This window comes from Neovison vison, chromosome 13 (assembly GCF_020171115.1).
Source record: "Neovison vison isolate M4711 chromosome 13, ASM_NN_V1, whole genome shotgun sequence".
Lineage (NCBI taxonomy): Eukaryota > Metazoa > Chordata > Mammalia > Carnivora > Mustelidae > Neogale > Neogale vison.
The window spans coordinates 48203641-48225807 of NC_058103.1; the positions used below are offsets into that span (position 1 = coordinate 48203641).

Genomic DNA, 22167 nt, shown 5'->3' on the forward strand with positions numbered 1-22167 from the left:
CTGTCACCCAGGAAGCTCCTCAGACCTCACCAGCCACCCACAGCTTGCTAGACAGGCTCATATACACCTAAACCCCACAATGGACATGACTTGACTTCCTCCCAGATGACTTCAACCTGCCCCGGGCACATTGGCTTCACTCAGGCCTGTTTCATCAGTTCCGACATGCTTGAAAACACAGGATGGGCTTGAAAGCATGTGACAGACTCCAGTGGAGATCCCTCCACTCTGCTAGTCTAATCCTGTAAACTCTTACGGGTGACTGGGGAGCCCACTAGCACACCCAGCTTTGAGGGTGTTCTAAACCTAGCATAAGAATGTTAAGATCTCGGGGGTGCTTGGGTGGCTCAGTCGGTTAAGCCTCTGCCTTCGGCTCAACTCATGATCCCAGAGTCCTGGGATGGAGCCCCACATCTCGGGCTCCCTGCTCAGCAGGGAATCTGCTTCTCCCTCTCCCTCTGCCTGCTGCTCTCCTGACTACCGCTCCCCTGACTGCCAATCCCCTGACTGCTCATACTCTCTATCAAATAAATAATTTTTTAAAAATGTTGAGATCCCGTGCTTTTTTTTCTTTTAAATTTTTTTAAATACCTTTTTTTTTTAAAGATTTTTTATTTATTTGACAGAGAGAGAGAAATCACAAGTAGGCAGAGAGACAGGCAGAGAGAGAAAGGGGAGGAAGCAGGCTTAATCCCAGGACCCTGGGATCATGACCTAAACTGAAGGCAGAGGCTTTAACCCACTGAGCCACCCAGGTGCCCCTTTTCTTTTAAATTTTAAGACTGCTCCAGTACTCTGTCTCAGCATAAATTATTCCTTTAGATTTCAATATTTTACATTGAAGATTCTGAAAGGGAGAAAGTGCCGTCTACTTTATGCTCTGGCTGGACTGATGAAAATAATCAATTTTGATTTACCATCTTTGGATTATGGGTATCTTTTTCAGGGTGTTTTGTTGCATGGATATCTGGAACAAAGAAGGAGAAATAAAACAGTAATTAAAATTGCTATCACCATCTTGCCAAACCACTGGATAACCTGAGATGTCAAGTTCAAATGGCAAATTCCTCCACCTGCTGGTATGAGTCTGTCTCTGCAGTTCTCACACTAAATCTTATCCTCAAAAACATGAAAGATGATTTGTAATGAAAATAATGAGTGAAGTGAAGCTTCATGTTTTCATCTTAAACAGGAAGTGTATTATTTTTTTAAAAGATTTTATTTATTTATTTATTTGACAGAGAGAGATCACAAGTAGGCAGAGAGGCAGGCAGAGAGAGGAAGGGAAGCAGGCCCCCTGCTGAGCAGAGAGCCCACTATGGGACTTGATCCCAGGACCCTGAGATCATGACCTGAGCCGAAGGCAGCAGCTTAACCCACTGAGCCACCCAGGCACCCTATACTGGAAGTGTATTATGATCCCATGACTAAGATACTATCATTCAAGAGGGTGGAGGAGGACCTAGAACTTCCAGAAAGAAAAACAGAAGAAACAGCTGTTGTCATTTGCCTTTAAGACAAAGATAAGTCACTCCTTCCTGTGAACTTAGATAACACTCAAGGTCTGGGCTAATTATTTTTATACTTTAGTGTGGTCTGCCTTGTATTTTATTTTATTTATTAATTTATTTATGTATTTATTTTTCTTTCTTTTTTTTTAGAAGGAGAGGGCAGGGAGGGAGAGGGGCAAAGGTAGAGGGAGAGAGAATCTTGAACAGCCTCCACACCCAGCACAGAGCCCCACCCGGGGGCTCAATCTCATGAACCTAAGATCATGACCTGAGCAGAAATCAAGAGTCAGACACTTAACCAGCTGAGCCACCCAGGGCCCCCCGCCTCATATTTTTATGTGAATGTGGTACCTTAACATAGTTTAAAAGTTCTTGGTAAGGCAGAGACCATAGCCTGTATTTTTTATACCATTAGCAGTGAACACTATGGATTTATACAGTGGGTGCTCATTCAATCGTTGCTTTGTTGATTTTCCAAGTTGGCCAATACTTTCAGGTCCTTCTTTCAACTGGGACATGACCACAGGGGAGTCCTATAGTCATGGCTATAAAACCAGGTTAGGTTGTCAAATGACCCACTCCCCTGTCATATATATACCCAATATATACTATATACCCAACAAGTATATAGACTTATTATTAAAAATAAAGGGGTGGGAGGGAGATAAAAGGAGAGAGGTAGTCCCCAAAAAATAGAGTGACAGGGAAACAATGTAACTGGCTACTCTCTAGTCAGTTTGGTTCACTGATGTATCTCAAGTGCCCAGCCCATGCTAAATACATAGTAGTCACTGCATACATATTTTTCAAATAAATTGACAAATTAGAAATATTGAAAATGAGAAACAGAAATAGATTATGCTATGCAAAACTATGCGTTATGAACTATAATCCACCTAAGAAAACAAGAAATGCAAAAAGAAGAGCCCTGCATTTGTGTTTGAGAATGGCTTTTAATGCCTCATCCCAACTCCCAGGCTCCATCCTTGCAAATATTAAGTGAAAAAGAAGCTATATTTCTCTGTGTTATATGTTTGAAGTCCTCAGTATCTAAACACCTTACTGATTAGAGCTTTAAAGGTTGGTAATTAAACAGCTCAGAAATGTTAAAGAAAATATCTGGCATTTAAGAACCTATGTTGGTGATTCCCTTAGATTGACTTTCTAAAGAAACAAAATTCTAAAAACTAGTATTTGTATAGGAGAACCGCAGCTTTTCAGGGAACCACAGTTTGTTTTTCGTGGTTTATCTTTTATATGGTTAATGCTTACAATTAATCAATCGCCCACAAAGGGGAAGTCAAAATGTGCTCACGTAGGTGTCTGCATGACCAAGGGCCCCAAACAAGGTCACTGGGATGCTGTCTCTAGGGCATGTCCCATCATGATTATCTGCTGAAACCCTGTGCTTAGCCCATTTCTCACTTCCCTTCATTTGTTAGGATTTGTTTATATCTCTTTGCAAAATGTCCTCAGAATCAATCTTCTCATTTGTTCCCATAAAAAGTTAAAGTTTTTTCTGAAACATGTGTTGTTGCATTAGCAATGACACCAGAGGGTAAAGCAAATACAAACAGCATATAAACTCAGTTGTGCAAAAAATGCAACTTTATTTTTCATATATCAGCTTAATTTCTAATTTGAGCATTCATTTCTCCAGGAAAGGAGAAAACGGTCCATTCATTTGGAGACCAAAGCACCATGGAAGGGGCGGGGGATGGAAGGCTCAGGCCTTGACATCTCTACCCCTGGGGATTTGCTGAGTCAGCCTCATACTGGGTCTCCTGGGCCAATGGCTCCTTGGAGGTGGGGAGTCTTTGTGAACAGGTCTAAGCCCTAAGCCCTTCTGGAAGCCTCCAAGCAGCCACACCTTCCCTGGGGTCCTGTCACCTCCCTGGGTCTTCCAACGAAGGAGAGCAACATCCCAGGCTGCTTTCACAGACTCAGGCTTCCGGGGTTTCTGCTGCCTCCCCAGAAAAGCAGACTCCAGGCTCCTCACTTCAAGACCAGAGACATCATCATTCCCCCCACAACTGTTAGGTAACCTTCTCTCTCCTGCCCCAGTCTCCTCAGTCCCTTGGCCCTCACTCCTCCTGCATCTCCCAAATGCTCCCAAGGGCCAGCAGTCCAAAACCAGGAAGGCTCATGTCTTTCCTCAGAGATTCTAAGCCCAAGGGCTAGAGGGGCTTCTCAAAGGAGATGGGGAAAAAGTAAACTCCCAGGAGAATACTAAAATACATTGACTAACATTTCAAAACATAATCTCCAGCCCAAAGTTGACATCTTAAGAATGCTTGCTAACATACCCTAGTACTTCTCCAGGCATACCTTTTTTGAGCTTACCCACCTTGTGGCATGAATAGGACAGAGAGCTTCAGTATTATTTTGCAGAAGTCGAAATGGAGGCATTACGTGATTCTCCAGTCTCAGCCTATTCCCCGGCAGGCATATTAAGACCATCAGTGATTTGATGGACGGGAAGAGATGGGTTGTTAAATATTTCTGGCTTTTCAGGAACTCCCACTGGACCACACCTAATGAGCCAAACTACCATATTAATGAGCAAATCAAATATGACAGGACCTGAAAGTGCCAGGAACACTCACTTGCTTCAAGATAAGTCAGATATATTCAGGTAACAAGTGAATGGTCACGGTCACGGCCAATTACAGAGATGGCAATTCCGTCAGCCATGCTGTCTACAGATTCTAAGGGCATTTGATAGTATAATAAATCTATAATAAATATGCTAAATATTTAAAACAGCAGAGCCTGGGTAGTCCCCTTGGTTGACAGACTCATACATTAAATATACTGAGCGGAATGTAGTGAAACACGCTCACTGAACATAAAGCTCACCTTTCACACCGCCAATCTCCGGAGCCCAAGTGACCTAATGTGGGGCCACTCTGGACTTCTGACATCTCCCTGGACTTCAAAACTGATTGGAAGTAGGTCAAAAGGCCAGGGGACAGTATGGAACAAACCAAGCGGATAGGGTAAATAGGTCAGGGGAGGTGCGGTCAGAATTCAGGTTTACAAAACAGATCCCAAACCCTGTTTCAGAAGAGGGAAAACAACATGCAGAGATCTGAAAACCTCTTCAGCCCGTTCCCTGCGGGATCTTGAGCAAGCTACGTACCTTCTCTAAGCCTCGGTTTCCTCGTCTGTCAAATGGGAAGAAAATTACAACTTGTCCAGGATTAAATGAGGGAACACATGGCAAGCGCCTAGCCAGAGCCCTCAGGAAATGCTTGCTGTGGTTTTGATTAATCTGAAGATGGTTTGTCAACCCAATAAGCTCTATCTTAAAACACAGTGACTGTTAACCTATGTTTATCCGTTAACCTACGTTAACCTATGTTTAACCTTTGTTAACCTATGTTTAACCTATGTTAACCTATGTTTATCTATGATGACCTATGTTTATCTTCTGTAGTGGCCACCAGAATGGGACTGAGAGACCTCGAGGGAGCATAAGTGACCAAGGGCCCCAGATAACCTTGCTGTCCATGTGCAGAGGCCACGCCTGCAGGGCACCCCCCCCCAACCACCTCCCACCATGACTCAGAGAGCATGGGGACACTTCTGACCGTTGACTTTGGCTCCAGAACAGCCTAGTGGCCTTTGTGGTTCTTCCTAGGACTGCAGGGCAGCCTGGGATGCCCCCTTCCCATTCTCCCCTCCTTCTCTCCCTCACTGGTGCTCAGGCTTGCCTCAAGGCCTGATGCTTTCCCAGGCTAACTTGGCTCCTTCTCTATTTTCTCTCCCTCAGGCATTTGCCCTGATAAAAATCTTTGCATGTTTAATCATGTCTCAGCATCTGCTTCTCAGTCAACCACACTAACACACTTTCCCAAGGTTCTCTGCCCACAATGGGCAACTTAGACTTGTCCTGGGAGGTCTGGACAGTTTATTCAGCAATTCCCCAAGCCCCGTTTCATCATCACGCCCACTGGGTAACAGTAGTTGGGAACCAGGAATCACAGAAGCCTTTGTTGGCAAGGCTGGCAATTCAGGCAATGGGCTGTTCCTAATAGAATCTAATAGATTAATACTACCCTTTATTGAAGAAGAAAAAGCCTCTGACATCCTAAAATACCGTGTGTTTGCCTTTGCCCAGGCTTAAACACACACACACACACACACACACACACACACACCCCACCACAACCACCACCACCACCACCACCAAAGCTGGGGTGACCGGTGCAAAGATCAGTCTGTACTGTAGATTAAAACAGGCTACTTTGTTTTATGTCAACAAGGCAGCTGGCTCCGTGAGTTTTCCTTCATTTTCCACACACATACCCTTCTCTTTTCTCCCTACTCCACCCCGCCGCCTTCCTTTAAAAAGGTAATTCAAACAAGAGTCCTGATGGAAAAGCTCTCGACTCCTAGTCAGCCCCAAGATCCAGTGCAGGACTTTCTGACTCTTACCAACCCTTCTCTACAGATGAGCAGTAGGGAGCTTTTGATGGGGCAAACTGGGGATGGGTCTGAGGGGTCAAGCAATCCGTGGCCCTGAGTCTTCGAAAAATAACAGAAAGCAGAAGAGGCCCCTGGGATCTCTTTCTGAGGCCTGGGATCCAGGATGGGGGCCATTCAAGGAGGATTTGAAGTAAAAGCGGGCGGCTCCCTTCAGAGGCTTACGGTGGACCCCATTCCAGGTGAGAAGTGGTAACGCCAGGGGCACAGCAAGTAGACGTGCGTCAGACAAAGGTCTGCCCGTGGTCCACACGCACACATCCTCCAGTGTGGGAGCATCTCGAGCGGGTTGCCAGGACCAGCGCCGCCCTCCGGGACTCGCGGATCCGGAAGCTGGTCGCCGAGTGGCTACGTGACGGGCCGTAGGTGCCACCTCGGACGGCCCAGGGGACTCAGCCCAGCCCCCCCGGGGGGGGGGACGGTCCCTGGGAGAGGGGTTCCAGGCCCCCCTCTCTGCCCCGCCCCAGCCCCGCGCGGCGGGCGCGCAGACGCCGGCCGCCCGGGGACCCACGCGTGCGCCCCGCGCCCCCCGCAGGCCCCACCCCGGCGGCCGCAGAGTCCGGGGCGGACTAGGCCCTCCTTCCGCCCCCCTGGCGCGAGAGCTGGAGCCTCGGGCGGCGCCGCGCCCAGGGGCGGACCCCAAACTTTCCTCCCACTCAAAAGCGGCGGCGGGCGGCCCGCAGCCTGCTCCGCCCTCGCCCTGTCTCAGCTCCTGGGCCGCTAGACCCGCTCGCCGCGCTGCCCGCCGCCGCCGCCGCCGCCATGGCCAAGCCCCTGACCGACCAGGAGAAGCGGCGGCAGATCAGCATCCGCGGCATCGTGGGCGTGGAGAACGTGGCCGAGCTGAAGAAGGGCTTCAACCGGCACCTGCACTTCACGCTGGTCAAGGACCGCAACGTGGCCACCCCCCGCGACTACTTCTTCGCGCTGGCGCACACGGTGCGCGACCACCTGGTGGGGCGCTGGATCCGCACGCAGCAGTACTACTACGAGAAGTGCCCCAAGGTACGGCCTGGCGGGAGGTGGCCCCGGAGTGGCCCTCCTCGCCGCGCCCTTGCCCGCACCGCGCTCCCCGCGGGGAAGTGCCCCTGGAGTCCGGCTGGACGGGTGGGGTGGGGGGCACCCAGGGGACGGCGCTGCACCGCTCCGCCAGCCCCAGACCCACCCGAGTCGCCGCGCCCTGGGCTCCCGCGGCAGCCGGGAAGTGGGCGCCCGGGCCTCCCTCGTCTGTCCGCTGATTTCCCAAACTTGGGAGCATCCACATCAGCATTAAATGGGAGGTATAGGGCGCCTTCTGGGTGAAAGCCAGGCACGGTTCTAGGCCCTTAGCAAAACCGACGAAAGCCGTGCTCTGGCTAAGTTTAATGTTTTGGGAAGGGAGACAAACACAGACGCCCGTCAAGTGGTCATAATAGCGGGGACTCGGGATGGGGTTGGGGGGGAGTGGAGAGGAGGCAGAAGAGTTGAAGGAGCGTGCCTCACTGCCCCTAGATCCTTTGGAGGGGCTGGCCTGGGGGGATCGGTGGATGACCTGGGTTCTCCGGGGTCTGAGAGAGGTGAAGAGGGAGGAGCAGAGGTCCCGCCCCACTGTCAGAACTCCGCCCAGTCATGCCCACCAGTTCGGAGGAGTTGGGTGTGGAGCTCCAGGACTTCCTTGTTTCCTGCGGGGATGGAGGCGGAGGGCCAGCCGGTTCTCTGACTCTAAGCCCTACCCCAGAAGCTGCTGGGGAAGACTGTACCTGACCACCCTTATCCATGGCGCAGGGGCTGGGACGCAAGGTTCCTTAGAGAGCTTTTGGGCGCACAGAGGGGCACTATTTCCACCTGGCGAATGTTGGAAGATTAGGAGGGTGCGGGGGTGGGGGCGGTGGTTGGAAAGGATCTGGCAGGGAGAAGCATTGTGTTGTGCAGAGAGAGAGGGGTGTGAGTATGTATTGGGAGAGAAAACCGGACAGACTGGCTGGGGGCGTACTGAAAAGGGTGAAGGAGGCAGTGGGGAATGCATATAAACGTCTATTAGGAATATTTTTAATATGTAAACATGGGGGAAAAAAAGAGTAGTCCAAAGAACCCATGAGCAAAAGAAAGTAAATACTTGTAATAAGAAACTGCAGCAGTTACAAAGCTTTCAAATACTTCCACACCCTGGAGGCCTAGATCTCTACCCAAAGGTGGCAGCTGCTAAAATAGAACCTTAGAAATCACTTGGTGTGTACTTATGTCTACTGTACTTTTTTTATTTGCATAGGAGGGGCTGCACCTTCCATTAAATAAAATTTTTAAAGTTTTTTTTTATTTTTGAAAAATTTTGTTTTATTTATTTGACAGAGAGAGACACAGCAAGAGAGGGAACACAAGCAGGGGAGTGGGAGAGGGAGAAGCAGGCTTCCCGCTGATCAGGGAGCCGAATGTGGGGCTCCATCCCAGGACCCTGGGATCCTGACCTGAGCGGAAGGCAGATGCTTAAGGACTGAGCCAGCTAGGTACCCCTGTTTTAAGTTATTAAACTGGAGAGTGAGATGATGAGCCTATTTTAGAACCTAGCCTCCCCCAACACACACACACACCTCCATAGCCTTTAGCACTACAGAATACACTCACCTTGTGTGTTTCTCCTCCCTTGGCTTATCTGGTACTTTACTGTTCTCCAGTCCTCTGGCTAGTTTCCCACTGGACAGCACTTTCCTGCCTCAGCGCAGGTATAAACCAAATATTCTGATGGGGATAGGCTGGGGATACCACAGTGAACGAGATTCACTCCACACTTTAATAAAATATCTCCACTGTGGCAGTTGTTCCCCTAAGCAGAAGGTTCCTGCCCTCATTAGAACACAGAGCGGAGCCAGTAAGTGTCTCCCCTGCTCTCTATACAGATGAACCCCAAATCTGGACCTTTTGCCTAGATTCCTTTTCAGAATCCGTTCCTGCATTTCTGAGTGCTCAGTGAACATACCTAGACCTCTCCCTATTTCCTCAAACTCAAGTCATCATCCATCTGCATCCTGGCTATCTTCTGTATGTAATTCTAATGGCATTGCCATCCTGTCACCCAGACGCAGAACTTTGGTCTCACCTTTGATTTCCTCCTGTATCCCCCATTCAGCACATTGCCAAAGTCCGTTGGTTCCCGTGGGTTCTCTTGAAATTACCCACTCCTGCTTTCTCCCTTCTCTGCGCTGGAAGCCTAGGCTACTGGTGTGTGAAGTAGACCTCTGCATCGTTACCTTGCTTCCCATGAGTGTAAAGCTGGCAGCGTGCGGCTGGATATGGCTAGCTCTTGTGCTTCATTTGGCCAGGAACACGCCTTTAAGCAGTTAAATTTTCAGTGCCTTCGAGCAGGACACATACACCCCAGTTCTTGGCCCAGGACTCATTGTTTCATGTGATTCTCATTACACATTTATTTTCTCTGCCTGGCTCCTGAAGGCATTTGGGTATGCAATCCTATCTCATTCTGTGTGCTGTAGCCAGTTAAACTTCCTAAAGCAACACATTTTGCCCTCTGTTCAAATATGGCACCCACTGCCTGACACAGTCATGGAGTTCAGGTGAACCTCCCATTACCCTCCTGGGCTCACCTTGCTCTCCCACCAAAATGATCTGCTGTCCCTGTCCATGCCCTTGCCTCCCCTCATCTGGGCCTCTGCCCACAATGCACCTGTCACTTGGGATGCCACCCCCCCAACATGTGTCTCCATGCTCAACTCTTGACTGTCCTGCAAGTTACAGTTGTGTTGTTACCTGTTCATGGATCTTCCCAGAAATATCTGGGTCTTCTGGTTGATGCTAGAACTAAAAATAACATTTTAAAATATTGGTTATTGTTATGTCTTCTTTATAAGCCTTTCAAAAATGTCCACTTTATAGAAAATTTACATAAAATATCAGTAGTAATAGTAGTACATGCATATAATTTATAAGGTGTATTCGAGATGTTCAAATATTTTCTACCAGGAATATGTTTTAAGTGTTTAGAGACCTCTGACTAAGAGGATTAGTTTTTCAAGATTTTCAAGTTTTATCCCCAAATGTGAGGTGAGGTTCCCCCCAAAAAAATTACTTAAGGGAAAATGGGAAATCACCTTAAATTCATGTGCTTATGAAGTCTGTTGTGTAATGAGGTGCTTTTTCAATAACTTTATTTTAAGCAACAACATTTTTTAGGAAGATATTAAAATGTCTGAAGTCTGTGCTAATTTAGAATCATGAAAAAGGAAGCAAAGAGAGGCCCCTGAATGGCTCAGTTGGTTAAGTGTCCCACTCTTGATTTCTGCTCGGGTCGTGATCTCAGGGTCCTGAGGTCAAGCCTCTCTGGGAACTTGATGCATGGGGCTCCGTGCTCAGCGGGGTGTCTGCTTGTCTGTCTCCCCACCTCTACCTCTCTCCCCTTCCCCGTTGGATCTCTCTCTCTCCCGCTCTCAATAAATAAATAAAATCTTTTTAACGGGGTTGGGGGGGGAAACTAAAGGAATATAACACAGATGTAGTCACCTGGGGGTGTGAACTCACAATTGGAAGTGTTGGATATATATATGTACTGTATTTACAAACAAGCTTATTATAGATCATAAAACATAAAAAGCAATATATGGTGGTTTTATTATCAAGATCATGAATACACAGAGAAGAACAGAGAAAAACTGCCCTAATGTTATGCAAATGTGGCTTGTGGCTTGATGTATTCTTTCCTGTGATGTGGTAGCCTCCTATATGGGTTGTGTCCTTGGAAGGGGAGAGAAGTGGGGCCATGCACTTCCCTGGCCTGTTTCTGCCTCAGAAAAGATACCTTTCCTGACTCAAATAGAAGCAGCTAATAAGCTGATGAGGTCCCTAATGGCAGCATTATAGATATTCAGACACCTTGGATAAAAATAAGAGATATGCTGTGGAACATCATGTGATATGACCCATTAAGGTATGGATGTTGACAATCCATGGGAACACTTAGAATTCAATTGTTTCATAAGATGAACATGGGAAAAGGGGAAATTTCTAAGTTGACATTTTCATATAATATTTTGTTTTATTATTTTTTTAAAGATTTTATTTATTTATTTGACAGAGATCATAGGCAGAGAGGCAGGTGGGGGTGGGGGGGAAACAGGCTCCCTGCTGAGTAGAGAGCCCCATGTGGGGCTCAATCCCAGGACCCTGAGATCATGACCTGAGCCAAGGACAGAGGCTCTAACCCACTCACTGAGCCACTCAGGCGCCCGTAATATTTTTTATTTTAAATATAAATGTGTAAGTAATGCGTTAAATATTAGGTAGTTAAATATTAGATAGTTAAATATTAGAATAAGCCTTTGTGATATTGAGATATGTTCTTTTTGTATTTTTGGGTTGACCAAATACTTTTCTTTTGGGTTCTTCCTGTTGGGTAATGAAGGAGTCCCTAAACTTTGAAGTGACTTTATATAGATGCATTTCTAGATGTTTGCTTCATGTTTGGCAGAAAAGGAAAGGGGAAGTGATATGGAAAGTAAGGTATTGTAAAAGGGGATGATGAAGTTACTCACTGATCTTCCTTTTTTTTTTTTTTTAAATTAGTTAAACTTGGGGGCACCTGGGTGGCTCAGTTGGTTAAAGCCTCTGCCTTCGGCTCAGGTCATGATCCCAGGGTCCTGTGATAGAGACCTGCATGGGGTGAGGGCAGGGTGGGGGGGTGGTCTCTGCTCATCAGGGAGCCTGCTCCCCTTCCTCTCTCTGCCTGCCTCTCTGCCTACTTGTGATCTCTGCCTAATAAATAAATAAATAAATAAAACCTTTAATTAGTTAAACTTAGATTGTATTTTGAAAGGCTTTAGGCAATTCTGACCTTGGCACCTTTCACTTTCATCTCAAAAAGTTTTTACCTGGCTTTAGGTCAAAGGCAAACAGTTGCTAAGTTGTTAGAGAAATTTCCCATTTCATTAAGGACAAACACCAGTAAACCTGAGGTAGTCTTTTGTTTTTGCCAGACCATGGCCGTTCTAGAATCATTTTATTCTAAAATAATTAACTGTAGTATTACTTGCAGTAATCAGACACACTGGCTAAGTTCTAGCCATTGTGTGCATCTCGAAGGAGTTAATCTTTACATTTCCTGGATGAGTTGAGATGATCACAGTCAACTTCACCTGAATATCATCATATAAATATGTTACAAAATGAGTGATGAGCTGTGACAGTCTGATTTCTCTTTGTCCCAAACATATGCGTAATTCATGAGGCTCCTGAACAGGAAGGAAAACACACACACAAAACAGTGAATCTAATTAGTTGGAGGAGTTTGCTGTTCTCTCCCCGGGGATAAAAACTACTTTGCCAAAAGAAGAGTATAAAATGGTTTTTCTCAAAGCCAGCTGTCAGTTTTGCTTGTGTTTAGCCTTTCATCCATCGTTCAGAGTCTCATTTGAACCTGTCTTGGTCTGGCCTGTTTGTGTCTTACCGGTGACCTTTTGTGTTTGTATGTTGACAAATAGTGTTGGCCTTACAGCATTCACCTGACCTCTCTTTGTTTCAGAGGGTTTATTACCTCTCTTTGGAATTTTACATGGGCCGAACATTACAGAATACCATGATCAACCTTGGCCTGCAAAATGCCTGTGATGAGGCCATTTACCAGGTACGTTGTCTCCGTATTTCTTTCATTCTCTCCCCTTAAATTTCAAGTTCAATTCAGGAACCTTGAGAATATAACGCCAAAAAAAAAAAAAAAAAGTGAAAAATTGCTCCTTAGCTACAGCTATTACAATTAGAAATATAAACTAGTGGAGATCTCTGATTTAAGAGAAAGAAAGTTAGAGAACTGGTTTTCCCTCATGAGAATTTTGTTCGTCAGTTTTTGACAGCACTCCCCAGCAAATTACATCTTAGGAATTAGCATCTGAACAAGCCTGTGGGCGCTTATGTACTTTCATTATTTTTAAAGAATTTTTAAAGATTTTGTTTATTTATTTGACCGAGAAAGACACCTTGAGAGAGGGAACTCAAGCAGGGGGCATGAGAGAGGCAGAAGCACCTGCCGAGCAGAAAGCCCCATGTGGGGCTCAATCCCAGGACTCTGGGATCATGACCTGAGTGGAAGGCAGATGCTTAACAATTGAGCCACCCAGGTGTCCCTTAAATAACTTATTTTTAAATAATCTCTATATCCAGTGTGGAGCTGGAGCTTGCAACCCTGAGATGGAATCACACGCTCCACCAACTGAGCCACCCAAGCCCCCCTCCTATCTAGTTTTAAAAATGATCAAAATTTGACTGTTATTCATGTATCAAGGCAACATGTATAAATAATAAGTTTTTTAAATTACCTTGACATGCTTTCTTTACTGATAACTGAGCTGTAAAATACACTTCCTCCTTTAATGAGGAGCTCAGGGTCTTAAACTTACTATGCTAATTTGTTTTTATGGAAAGTATTTAACTGTTCCTCTCCCGAGCTTCAGGGATCTCCCTGCCAAAAACCAAATAGTTCTTAATCCTTTTCATGGGACTGAAAGGAGGAATGTGAATTTTCAAAGACACATTCTAAATGAGAGACCGTCTAGTCCAAACGGCTCCTTGTCCTTGCCATGGGATTGTCTCGTGTGGCCAGCCGCTGACACGAAGGGCTGGTTTCTTTCATGGCAGTTAGGTATTTTCTATGAAAGAATCATTGCAGCTCCCCTCCATGTCCCTGTTCTTTGCTTCCCCTGATAGCATGTGAAAATAAAATACCTCGCCTGGCCTGGCATATAACCAGATGGGTGAAGTAACCTACGTCAGCCTCCTCGAGGTTTTCAGCCAACTGTAGACTTCCATGTTTAGAACTGAAAAGGTCCTGAGTGTTAGCATTAGCCCTAAAGGGTTTCCAGAGCAGCCTCGTCTTTACCTTACTGTTGTTTGTTCACAGCTACTCGATTTACACAGTGGTGTGATACTTATTACTTAAGCTGCTTCCACATTGTGTTGTAGGCTTGCACAAGGACCCCAATAAACCCTGGTCACCGGGAAGCACATTTGAAAACTCCTTCAGAAATAAACAGAGGCGAGGCCATTTTTGAACTCTCAGGAGGTTTAGTTATTAAGACTTGTGTGAGAAAGCCACCTTCGGTGAAAGGGTGGGGATCCAAGTAGTTGGCTTTAAGGAAACCCAGGCGTCAGCTTCAAGCATGGTTCTAACTTAATGTGTCTGTTTGTAAATCTGTCAGTTATGTTCCCATTTTTAAAATAATGTCTAATTTAATGGCTTGTCTCACTTTCAGATAAGAATACAGTCATTTTCGCAACAAACCATTGTTAGCCAAGCATGGGCTAGATTACTATCTAGTCAACATAGGGGAGATCCTTTAATTTCTCTAGCCATCAGTTTCCTCATTGTAAGATGAGAAGCCCAAAGGGGTCTCCAGGACTGCTCAGCCCTGACATGAGTCCACACTGGTGCCAACCAGCCTCTGGTTGTATGAGCTAAACACTCGGGGCAGGGAGCTGGCTGGCAACCCATTCCGTCCATCAACAAGGTCATAGATGTCCATTGGCCTCCCATAGTCTCTTTCCCACTTCAGAAAGAAGTAGAGGATTTTCACCCTTGTCCAGCTGGCCCTCAGGGCTGTTTCCCCGGGGTGTTCTCTGGTCCCAGGCCTCATGGGAACAACCATTGACCCTACTGAGTAAATATGTTGTGGTCATGAAAAGATGAACTTTACTCCATCCCAGAAGTCTGACCTCGTACTCTTTGATAGTTTTCAAAATCCTTCAGCCCAATTAGTGTCAGCTTGGCGCTAGACCATTCCTGAAGTTTTACCCCTACGGCACACAAAAAAATAATAATAATTTTAAGAAATAATAATAGCTAATATTTATTGAGGAATATCTGTTCGGGGTAATTCTAAATGCTTTATTTGAATACGCTCATTTAGTTCATAATAGCCCTAAATCAGGCAGATGCTGTTTTCCTCACTTTTTTAAACAAGAGAGGAGGGGCGCCTGGGTGGCTCAGTGGGTTAAGCCTCTGCCTTCGGCTCAGGTCATGATCCCAGGGTCCTGGGATCAAGCCCCACATCAGGCTCTCTGCTTGGTGGGGAGCCTGCTTCCTCCTCTCTCTCTCTGCCTGCCTCTCCACCTACTTGTGATCTCTCTCTGTCAGATAAATAAATAAAATCTTAAAAACAAACAAACAAACAAAATAGAAAAAAAAGAGAGGAGAAGCACAGAGATTTATGTGGCCCAGAGTCAGAGAGCTAACTAACAGAACCCGGGATGGCCCTTTACAGCACACACTCCTCCCCACGCTGCTGCTGGCCATCTGGTACGGTTTGCAGTGCGGTCTCCAGCATCTGCTGGGGGCCTCTCATGTCAGAACACTGTGAGGTAGCTGACAGAACTGAGTCCCCGCAGGACCCTGGAGGCCCGACCCAGAGATTGAGGAAATGACTGTGATTCCTGAAGCGCCCTGCATTTGTGCCTGCATCCAATGGTGCTTTCCTTTCATCTCCAGCTTGGGTTGGATATGGAGGAGCTGGAAGAAATCGAGGAGGACGCCGGGCTTGGCAATGGTGGTCTTGGGAGGCTTGCCGGTAAGTGACATCATGAGGGTGTTATGTGCTGTCTGGCCGGTTGACGGCTCCTCACATGCCCAGTGTGACTATGCTTGGAAGAACCAGACAGGCTCTCTAGGAAGAGTGCAAAGTGTGACCTGGCTTACAGGTATCTTTGTTTTTGAGTTTGCACTGTGGTTTGATCAGTTCTACACAAAGAGCAGAGAAGGGAACTTGAACCAAAGAGACATTGCTTAAAACCCTTGGAGACATTGCTTAAAACCCCACAGTTAACCAGCTCCTTCCTGTGCTCTTCAGGGTTTCCCAAGTGGCCCCTTTCCTTCACTGCTGTTTGTCCACAGCTGCTCACTTCATGAACCTGTGAGGGGTGACCTGAGTTGTTTCACTATTGCGCTATTGTCTTGTGCCCTTGACAGTCTGCTTTCTGATTGACTGGTAGGCAACGGTACACTTACTATATTAGTGGTATGATTTAGTACATTAATACCTTTTTTTATATGGATGCAATTCGAGTGCTTTATCCAGGAAATGATTTTTCTGCAAATGTAAAGGAAAACGTTAAAAAGCTAATACCAACTGCATTAAATAAAAAATATGCTTCCGGATCTATAATGAACTCCTCAAACTCAACACACACAAAACAGACAATCATATCAAAAAATGGGCAGAAGATATGAACAGAGACTTTTCCAATGAAGAAATTCACATGGCTATCAGACACATGAAAAAATGTTCATCATCACTAGCCATCAGGGAGATTCAAATTAAAACCACATTGAGATATCACCTTACACCAGTTAGAATGGGCAAAATTAATAAGACAGGAAACAACGTGTTTTGGAGGGGATGTGGAGAAAGGGGAACCCTCTTACACTGTTGGTGGGAATGCAAGTTAGTGCAGCCTCTTTGGAGAACAGTGTGGAGATTCCTCAAGAAATTAAAAATGGAACTTCCTTATGACCCTGCAATTGCACTCCTGGGTATTTACCCCAAAGATACAGATGTCATGAAAAGAAGGGCCATCTGTACCCCAATGTTTATTGCAGCAATGGCCACAGTCGCCAAACTGTGGAAAGAACCAAGATGCCCTTCAACGGACGAATGGATAAGGAAGATGTGGTCCATATACACTATGGAGTATTATGCCTCCATCAGAAAGGATGAATACCCAACTTTTGTAGCAACATGGATGGGACTGGAGGAGATTATGCTGAGTGAAATAAGTCAAGGAGAGAGAGTCAATTACCATATGGTTTCACTTATTTGTGGAGCATAACAAACAGCATGGAGGGCATGGGGAGTTAGAGAGGAGAAGGGAATTGGGGGAAATTGGAAGGGGAGGTGAACCATGAGAGACTATGGACTCTAAAAAACAATCTGAGGGGTTTGAAGTGGCGGGGGTGTGGGAGGTTGGGGTACCAGGTGGTCGGTATTATAGAGGGCAACGGATTGCATGGAGCACTGGGTGTGGTGAAAAAATAATGAATACTGTTATGCTGAAAATAAATAAAAAATAAATTAAAAAAAAATGCTTCCCTGTGACCAGCCATTCTACTTCCTGATATTTACACTGAAGATATATTCAACACTTGCACAAGGAGGCATGTGAAAAAGTTATTATAGTATTATCTGTTAAGGCAAAGTATTAGAAATAACATGATGCCCCTTGATCTAAGAATAGGCAATTAAGTGTTAGGACATGTATGCTGCAGAAAAATATGCAGTAAAAGAATAAAAACAATAAAATCAATCTGTATGTATATCTCTGGGTAGACCTCTAAGGGGAAAGAAAAAAAAGCAAGTGGCATTAAAAGGAACACAGTGTGATACTATTTATGTTTTTTAAAAATTAAATATTTTCTGTAAGTAAATCCATAGGGAATAAAGTCTGGAATTTGAAATACTGAACTGCTTCCCCTGATCCTCCCTAGAGAGGAGTGTGAAATTGGGTGTGCTCACCCTGTCTGTAATGTTTTAATGTTTTTTACAATGAGGATATATTACTTGTGAAATTTATTTTTTTATTTTAATTCTAGTATAATTAACATACAGTATACTTGTGTAGTTTAAATTAAATAATAAAAATGTACCACCGTACATTTCTTTATCAGATTTCACTCTGAAAAATAATCTATTTCTTCTTCTTCAAGAATGATTTTAATATCTCTAAATTTACACACACTTTCGAGTTACTGGAAATCCATTTGTGTGTGTTTCATGGTATTTAATCCTTACGTTAGTGGCAGTGTGCATTAACATTGCTATCCGTATTAGAGATACTTACTATCTTGTAACATCAGCCTTTGGGCAGTTCAGTAGGCTTTCCATGAGGCGGTAGGAAGATCAGCAGAACCAGTGGCATACACATCTAAGAATGACAACCAGCTTGCCTTTCATTTATGTAAAGCCCCAGGCCTGTTTATTGGCTGGGTTAACCCCATTCTGTGCCTGATATTAATGACCTTGCTCCTTCAGTTGGCTGATAAGGTCAAAGAGTGAAGTGGTGAACCAGGCTGAGTGATTCTCTTTATATGGCTTCATCTCTGACTGACTGAAAAGGTTGAGACCCTGTTCTGGTCAGACTCTAAGAATAATTTGATCAGGATCCAGGAAAGACAAATGGCCACAGATCTGAGAGAGCAGGAACTAGAGCAGAGTCAGACCACGTGAGCATAGAGACCAGAAGACCACTGTGAGGTTCCAGTAGTAACTTGACAGCATTGGCCATTGGCCTTTGTGGATTCTGTTTTAGAGCCCACCGTGAATCTAACTCAGCCCATTTCTGTGTGATCTGCAAATGTTCTTTTCCATTTTAGATCCTATTGTGTGTTCCCTCATTCTCTGTATATTTCTCAGTTCCGATTCCTGAGAAGGACAATCAGATTGGTATAACCCCTCACGTAGAATCTGGCCACAACATAGATCCCTGCCTAGCTTTTGTTATTTTTTAAAGATTTTATCTATTTATTTGAGGGAGAGAGATAGTGAGCAAGAGTGGGAGAGAAGGAACAGAGGGAGGAGCAGAACCAGCTGGAGAAGCAGACTCCCCACTGAGCAGGGAGCCCGATGAGGGGCTCTGTCCCAGGACCCTGAGATCATGACCTGATCCAAAGGCAGACACTCAACCGACTGAGCCACCCAGGTACCCCGTGCAGCCTTTGGATTGGCTGCTCTGGATCGGGGCTTTATCATTAATGCTCTTGTCTACAAGTAACAGAAAATCTAGCAAAAATTGGTTCACCTGACAAGATGTGTGTTATCACTGACTAAACAAAGACTCCAGAATTCAGGCTGCTCCAAGATGAGTTTATTCAACAGCATGATTCGGTCAGGACTCTGAGTCTTTGTGGTTCTTCTGGCTTTCCCCCCATGGAAAAAAAGGTGGTAGGAGCCAGGAAATCTTTCAGTGCACCTAGCAGACTTCCTAGCACCTCTCATTAGAGAGTTCATCGCATGCCCATGCCAAAACCAATCACTGGTGAAGGAAATAGAAATACTATGAATGGCTCAGACCAAAGCAAGATTCATTTCCTGGCCCAGCCTCCCTGAAGCATATGGCCCCTTGATACCTGAACAACACTGGAATTCCACTGGCCAGAAAAGAGTCTGCCACAGATGTCTAGCTAGTTGGTTGGGTGGGCCTATGTAAATTACACTCTCCTGGGGCTATCTTTTCAAGCAGGGGCCACGGAGAGAGCTTCCCTTAGAAAGGGCAGTGTGAGTGACAGACACAATAATGGATGTGTCTGAGGCAGGCCAGCTTCCTTCTCTGTTCTCAAATAAGATGCCAACACATAACAGTGTTATTTCTAAATGGCAAGATAGTCAGTGCTGTTTATTTTCGTCTGTATTCATTTTTGTACTTTCTAACTTCTCTATATAATATTCGTTTTATAATTTTAAAATGTTATTTTAAAACAATACCACCGCACAGCTGTCTCTGTGCTTTAAAATACAAATGTGGGTTTTCAGAAAAAAAATGTTTTGTGGCTACCATGTCTTTTAAAGGAAGATGGAATTTGGACTAACCCTGATGACTCTGCCTTTGCCCATGTTTTCTGTGATTCAGCCTGCTTCCTGGATTCCATGGCAACCCTGGGACTTGCAGCCTATGGATATGGCATCCGATATGAATATGGAATCTTCAATCAGAAGATCCAAGATGGATGGCAGGTATGTGAAACGTCTTTCAAAAGTTTGTTATTAAAATACTTCTCCTTCGTAGTATGCTGGGTGATTTATAATTTACAGACATTTAATGTAGAGCTTTTCTAATATTTCTGGCATTTAATTGCCGTCACTGAAAACCGTCAGTCTTACCCCTTTGGGATGTGAGGGATGTGAGTTCCCTAAGAGCAGAGAGCCTGCCAGTATCATTCAGCTCCAGATCCAGAAGTACCTCATCTAGTCTGACTTCTGAGAATGCTCTGAAAATGCTCACCACTGACCCCTGACTGTGGACCACCTGTTATAACAGTAATCAGACCAGACAAATAACTCTCATATGATTTTTATGTAACCAAATTGGATTCTTAGGTATTTGTTTCTTTTATCTTTGGTCATTCTTTGAGCTTATGGTCAGCCCTAGTGGGGAGAGTCTTCCCTGATGCTGAGTGTGATTTAGACTTTCTCTCTCCCTGTCTTTTTCCCCTACACACCCCTCATTGACAAAAAGATACGGAATTCGATTTCCGAAAAGCCCACATTCTCTGGGCCCCTCCCACACTTCTGTGAGTCAGTCTGAGAGGGCAGAGTGCTCAGGACTGGATGGGGGCGGCCTAGGCTGGAACTAATCGCAGGGGAGAGGAAGGATGAGAATAAGCTGAGTGTCAACACCATTCTCCTTCCCCTCCCTCGGTATTTTGACACCCTCTGAACCAGTGAAGAAGGAACTAAAAGGTTTGAGGTAATCAAAGAATGCACCAAGGAAAGAGTCTCAGAAGGAGAATACTGAGTACATACCGAAAGGCAAACATTTTGAAAGATAAACTTCCAAATTTTGTTAAGGACCAGTGGATTTATTTAGGTATCCCTAAGTAAATTAGAAGGCAGCATTGCATAGAAAAAAACATGTAAGCCCTAACTGAGATCTGTTTTCTAATTTGAGGCCTAACTGCAACTCATTACCCCATGCAGGGTGTTGCTTTAATTAGGCTACCTGACCTATCTGACCCTCAGCTTTCCCGTCTGCACGATGGAGACACCAGCTTCACGAAACCATTATGAATATATGTAAAATGTCTGGCACACAGATAGGCACTCAGTAAAACATTAATTTTGCCTAAGAAAGGAGGATGATTTAATAAAATAGTGGTATTGTATAATATTGGTATAGTTATATATTAATTTTGATGAAATAGAAAGTTGTTTATGTTAGTTGAGAAGACAGGATTTGGAATCATATGGGTGATATGACCTACCCAAAAGAAGCCAAAAAGATAAAGTACTAGGAAGAAAATACATGGAAGCTTCAACAGTCATTATCTCTGGGAGATAGGGTTACAGGTGACTTTTACTATCTTATATTCCTCCTCCAAATGACTCATATTCCATAAGAAATGTGTATGTTATAATCATAGAAGTTATGAAAACAAAGTAATGGGTTCCCTTCCTCAGTGAAGTAACCTAGAGTTTCAGTGTGAGAAACCCAGGTTAGCAGGCCTTTCCAGGATGACCAACATTCTGACACCATCTGACCAAGCCGTACATGATTTCCATTTTCAGTCTTTGAGCGTGTCCTGTGCAGTATTCGTTATACCCCCCACTATTTAAGGATGTCCTTTCTTATCCCTTTACTGTTCTGTGGAAATTTTTAAAAGAAACTCAGCAAGCCCATCTCAAAAAATTTCTGTTCAAGTGTGTTTTCCCCAGAATCATACCTTTGCTACTGTTCAGTGGCCTTTAACCCAAGAAACTGTCCTTTTCTCTCGTATCAGACCCAGGTCGTAAAAAAGAGAAACTGCATGACTTTTGCTGGTCTCCAAAGCTGACCTCACTGGCCATCATCACTACTCTCACTATGACTTGAAACTGAGTCAGAAAAACTCATTTTCTTTACCATATCCATTGTTCACTGAGATGGGATTTTAACAACGTACCATTAAAAAAGAAACAATTTCCATTTAAAAAAAGGTATTTTTCAGGAAAGCAGCATGCCTCTTGAGGGAGGGGCACGCCCCCACACACATCAGATACATCATTGCTGAAGAAAATGGCACAAACTGAGGACTTTTTTTTTCAAGTAGGGTCCACAGCCAACATGGGGCTTGAACTCCTGACCCCAAGGTCAAGAGTTGCCCACTCCACTGACTAAGCCAACCATGCACCCCCAAGCTGGGTAGATTCTTAAAGGTTAATGAACTTCTACTTTTGAAGTCTCTCTTCAACAAAGATTTACAGAACTAAACTGTTCCCTTTCCCCCTAAGGAAAATAATTTCATTGCAAAAATTCTTGACTTAACAAAATTCTTGAACTCTAATGGGGATCGTTGAAACTTTATCAGTAGTAGTGTTCTATGAAAATAATTACGCACTGAAAGAAGGACAAAAAGACAATTGCGACAGCCTCGCATTAAAGTTTAACAGTCATAAGTGTCTCAGTGTTGAATCAAAGAGTATCTACTAGAGCCCTTCTCTCTCTTGGAACC

General features: G+C 44.8%; 1 protein-coding gene across 2 annotated transcripts in view; it reads left to right on the top strand.

The window, feature by feature from the left end:
- Positions 1–6692: 6692 nt before the first annotated feature.
- PYGL (glycogen phosphorylase L) overlaps positions 6693–22167 on the top strand; it is a 46126-nt gene continuing 30651 nt past the window's right edge. The window contains exons 1-4 of one of the 2 annotated variants that reach the window (XM_044231503.1): positions 6693–7004; positions 12505–12606; positions 15460–15538; positions 19590–19693. In XM_044231503.1, coding sequence (XP_044087438.1) covers positions 6762–7004; positions 12505–12606; positions 15460–15538; positions 19590–19693 — 528 coding nt within the window. In that variant the 5' untranslated portion in view covers positions 6693–6761. The remainder of the gene's footprint in view (positions 7005–12504; positions 12607–15459; positions 15539–19589; positions 19694–22167) is intronic. The other variant, XM_044231502.1, reaches the window with a different exon arrangement.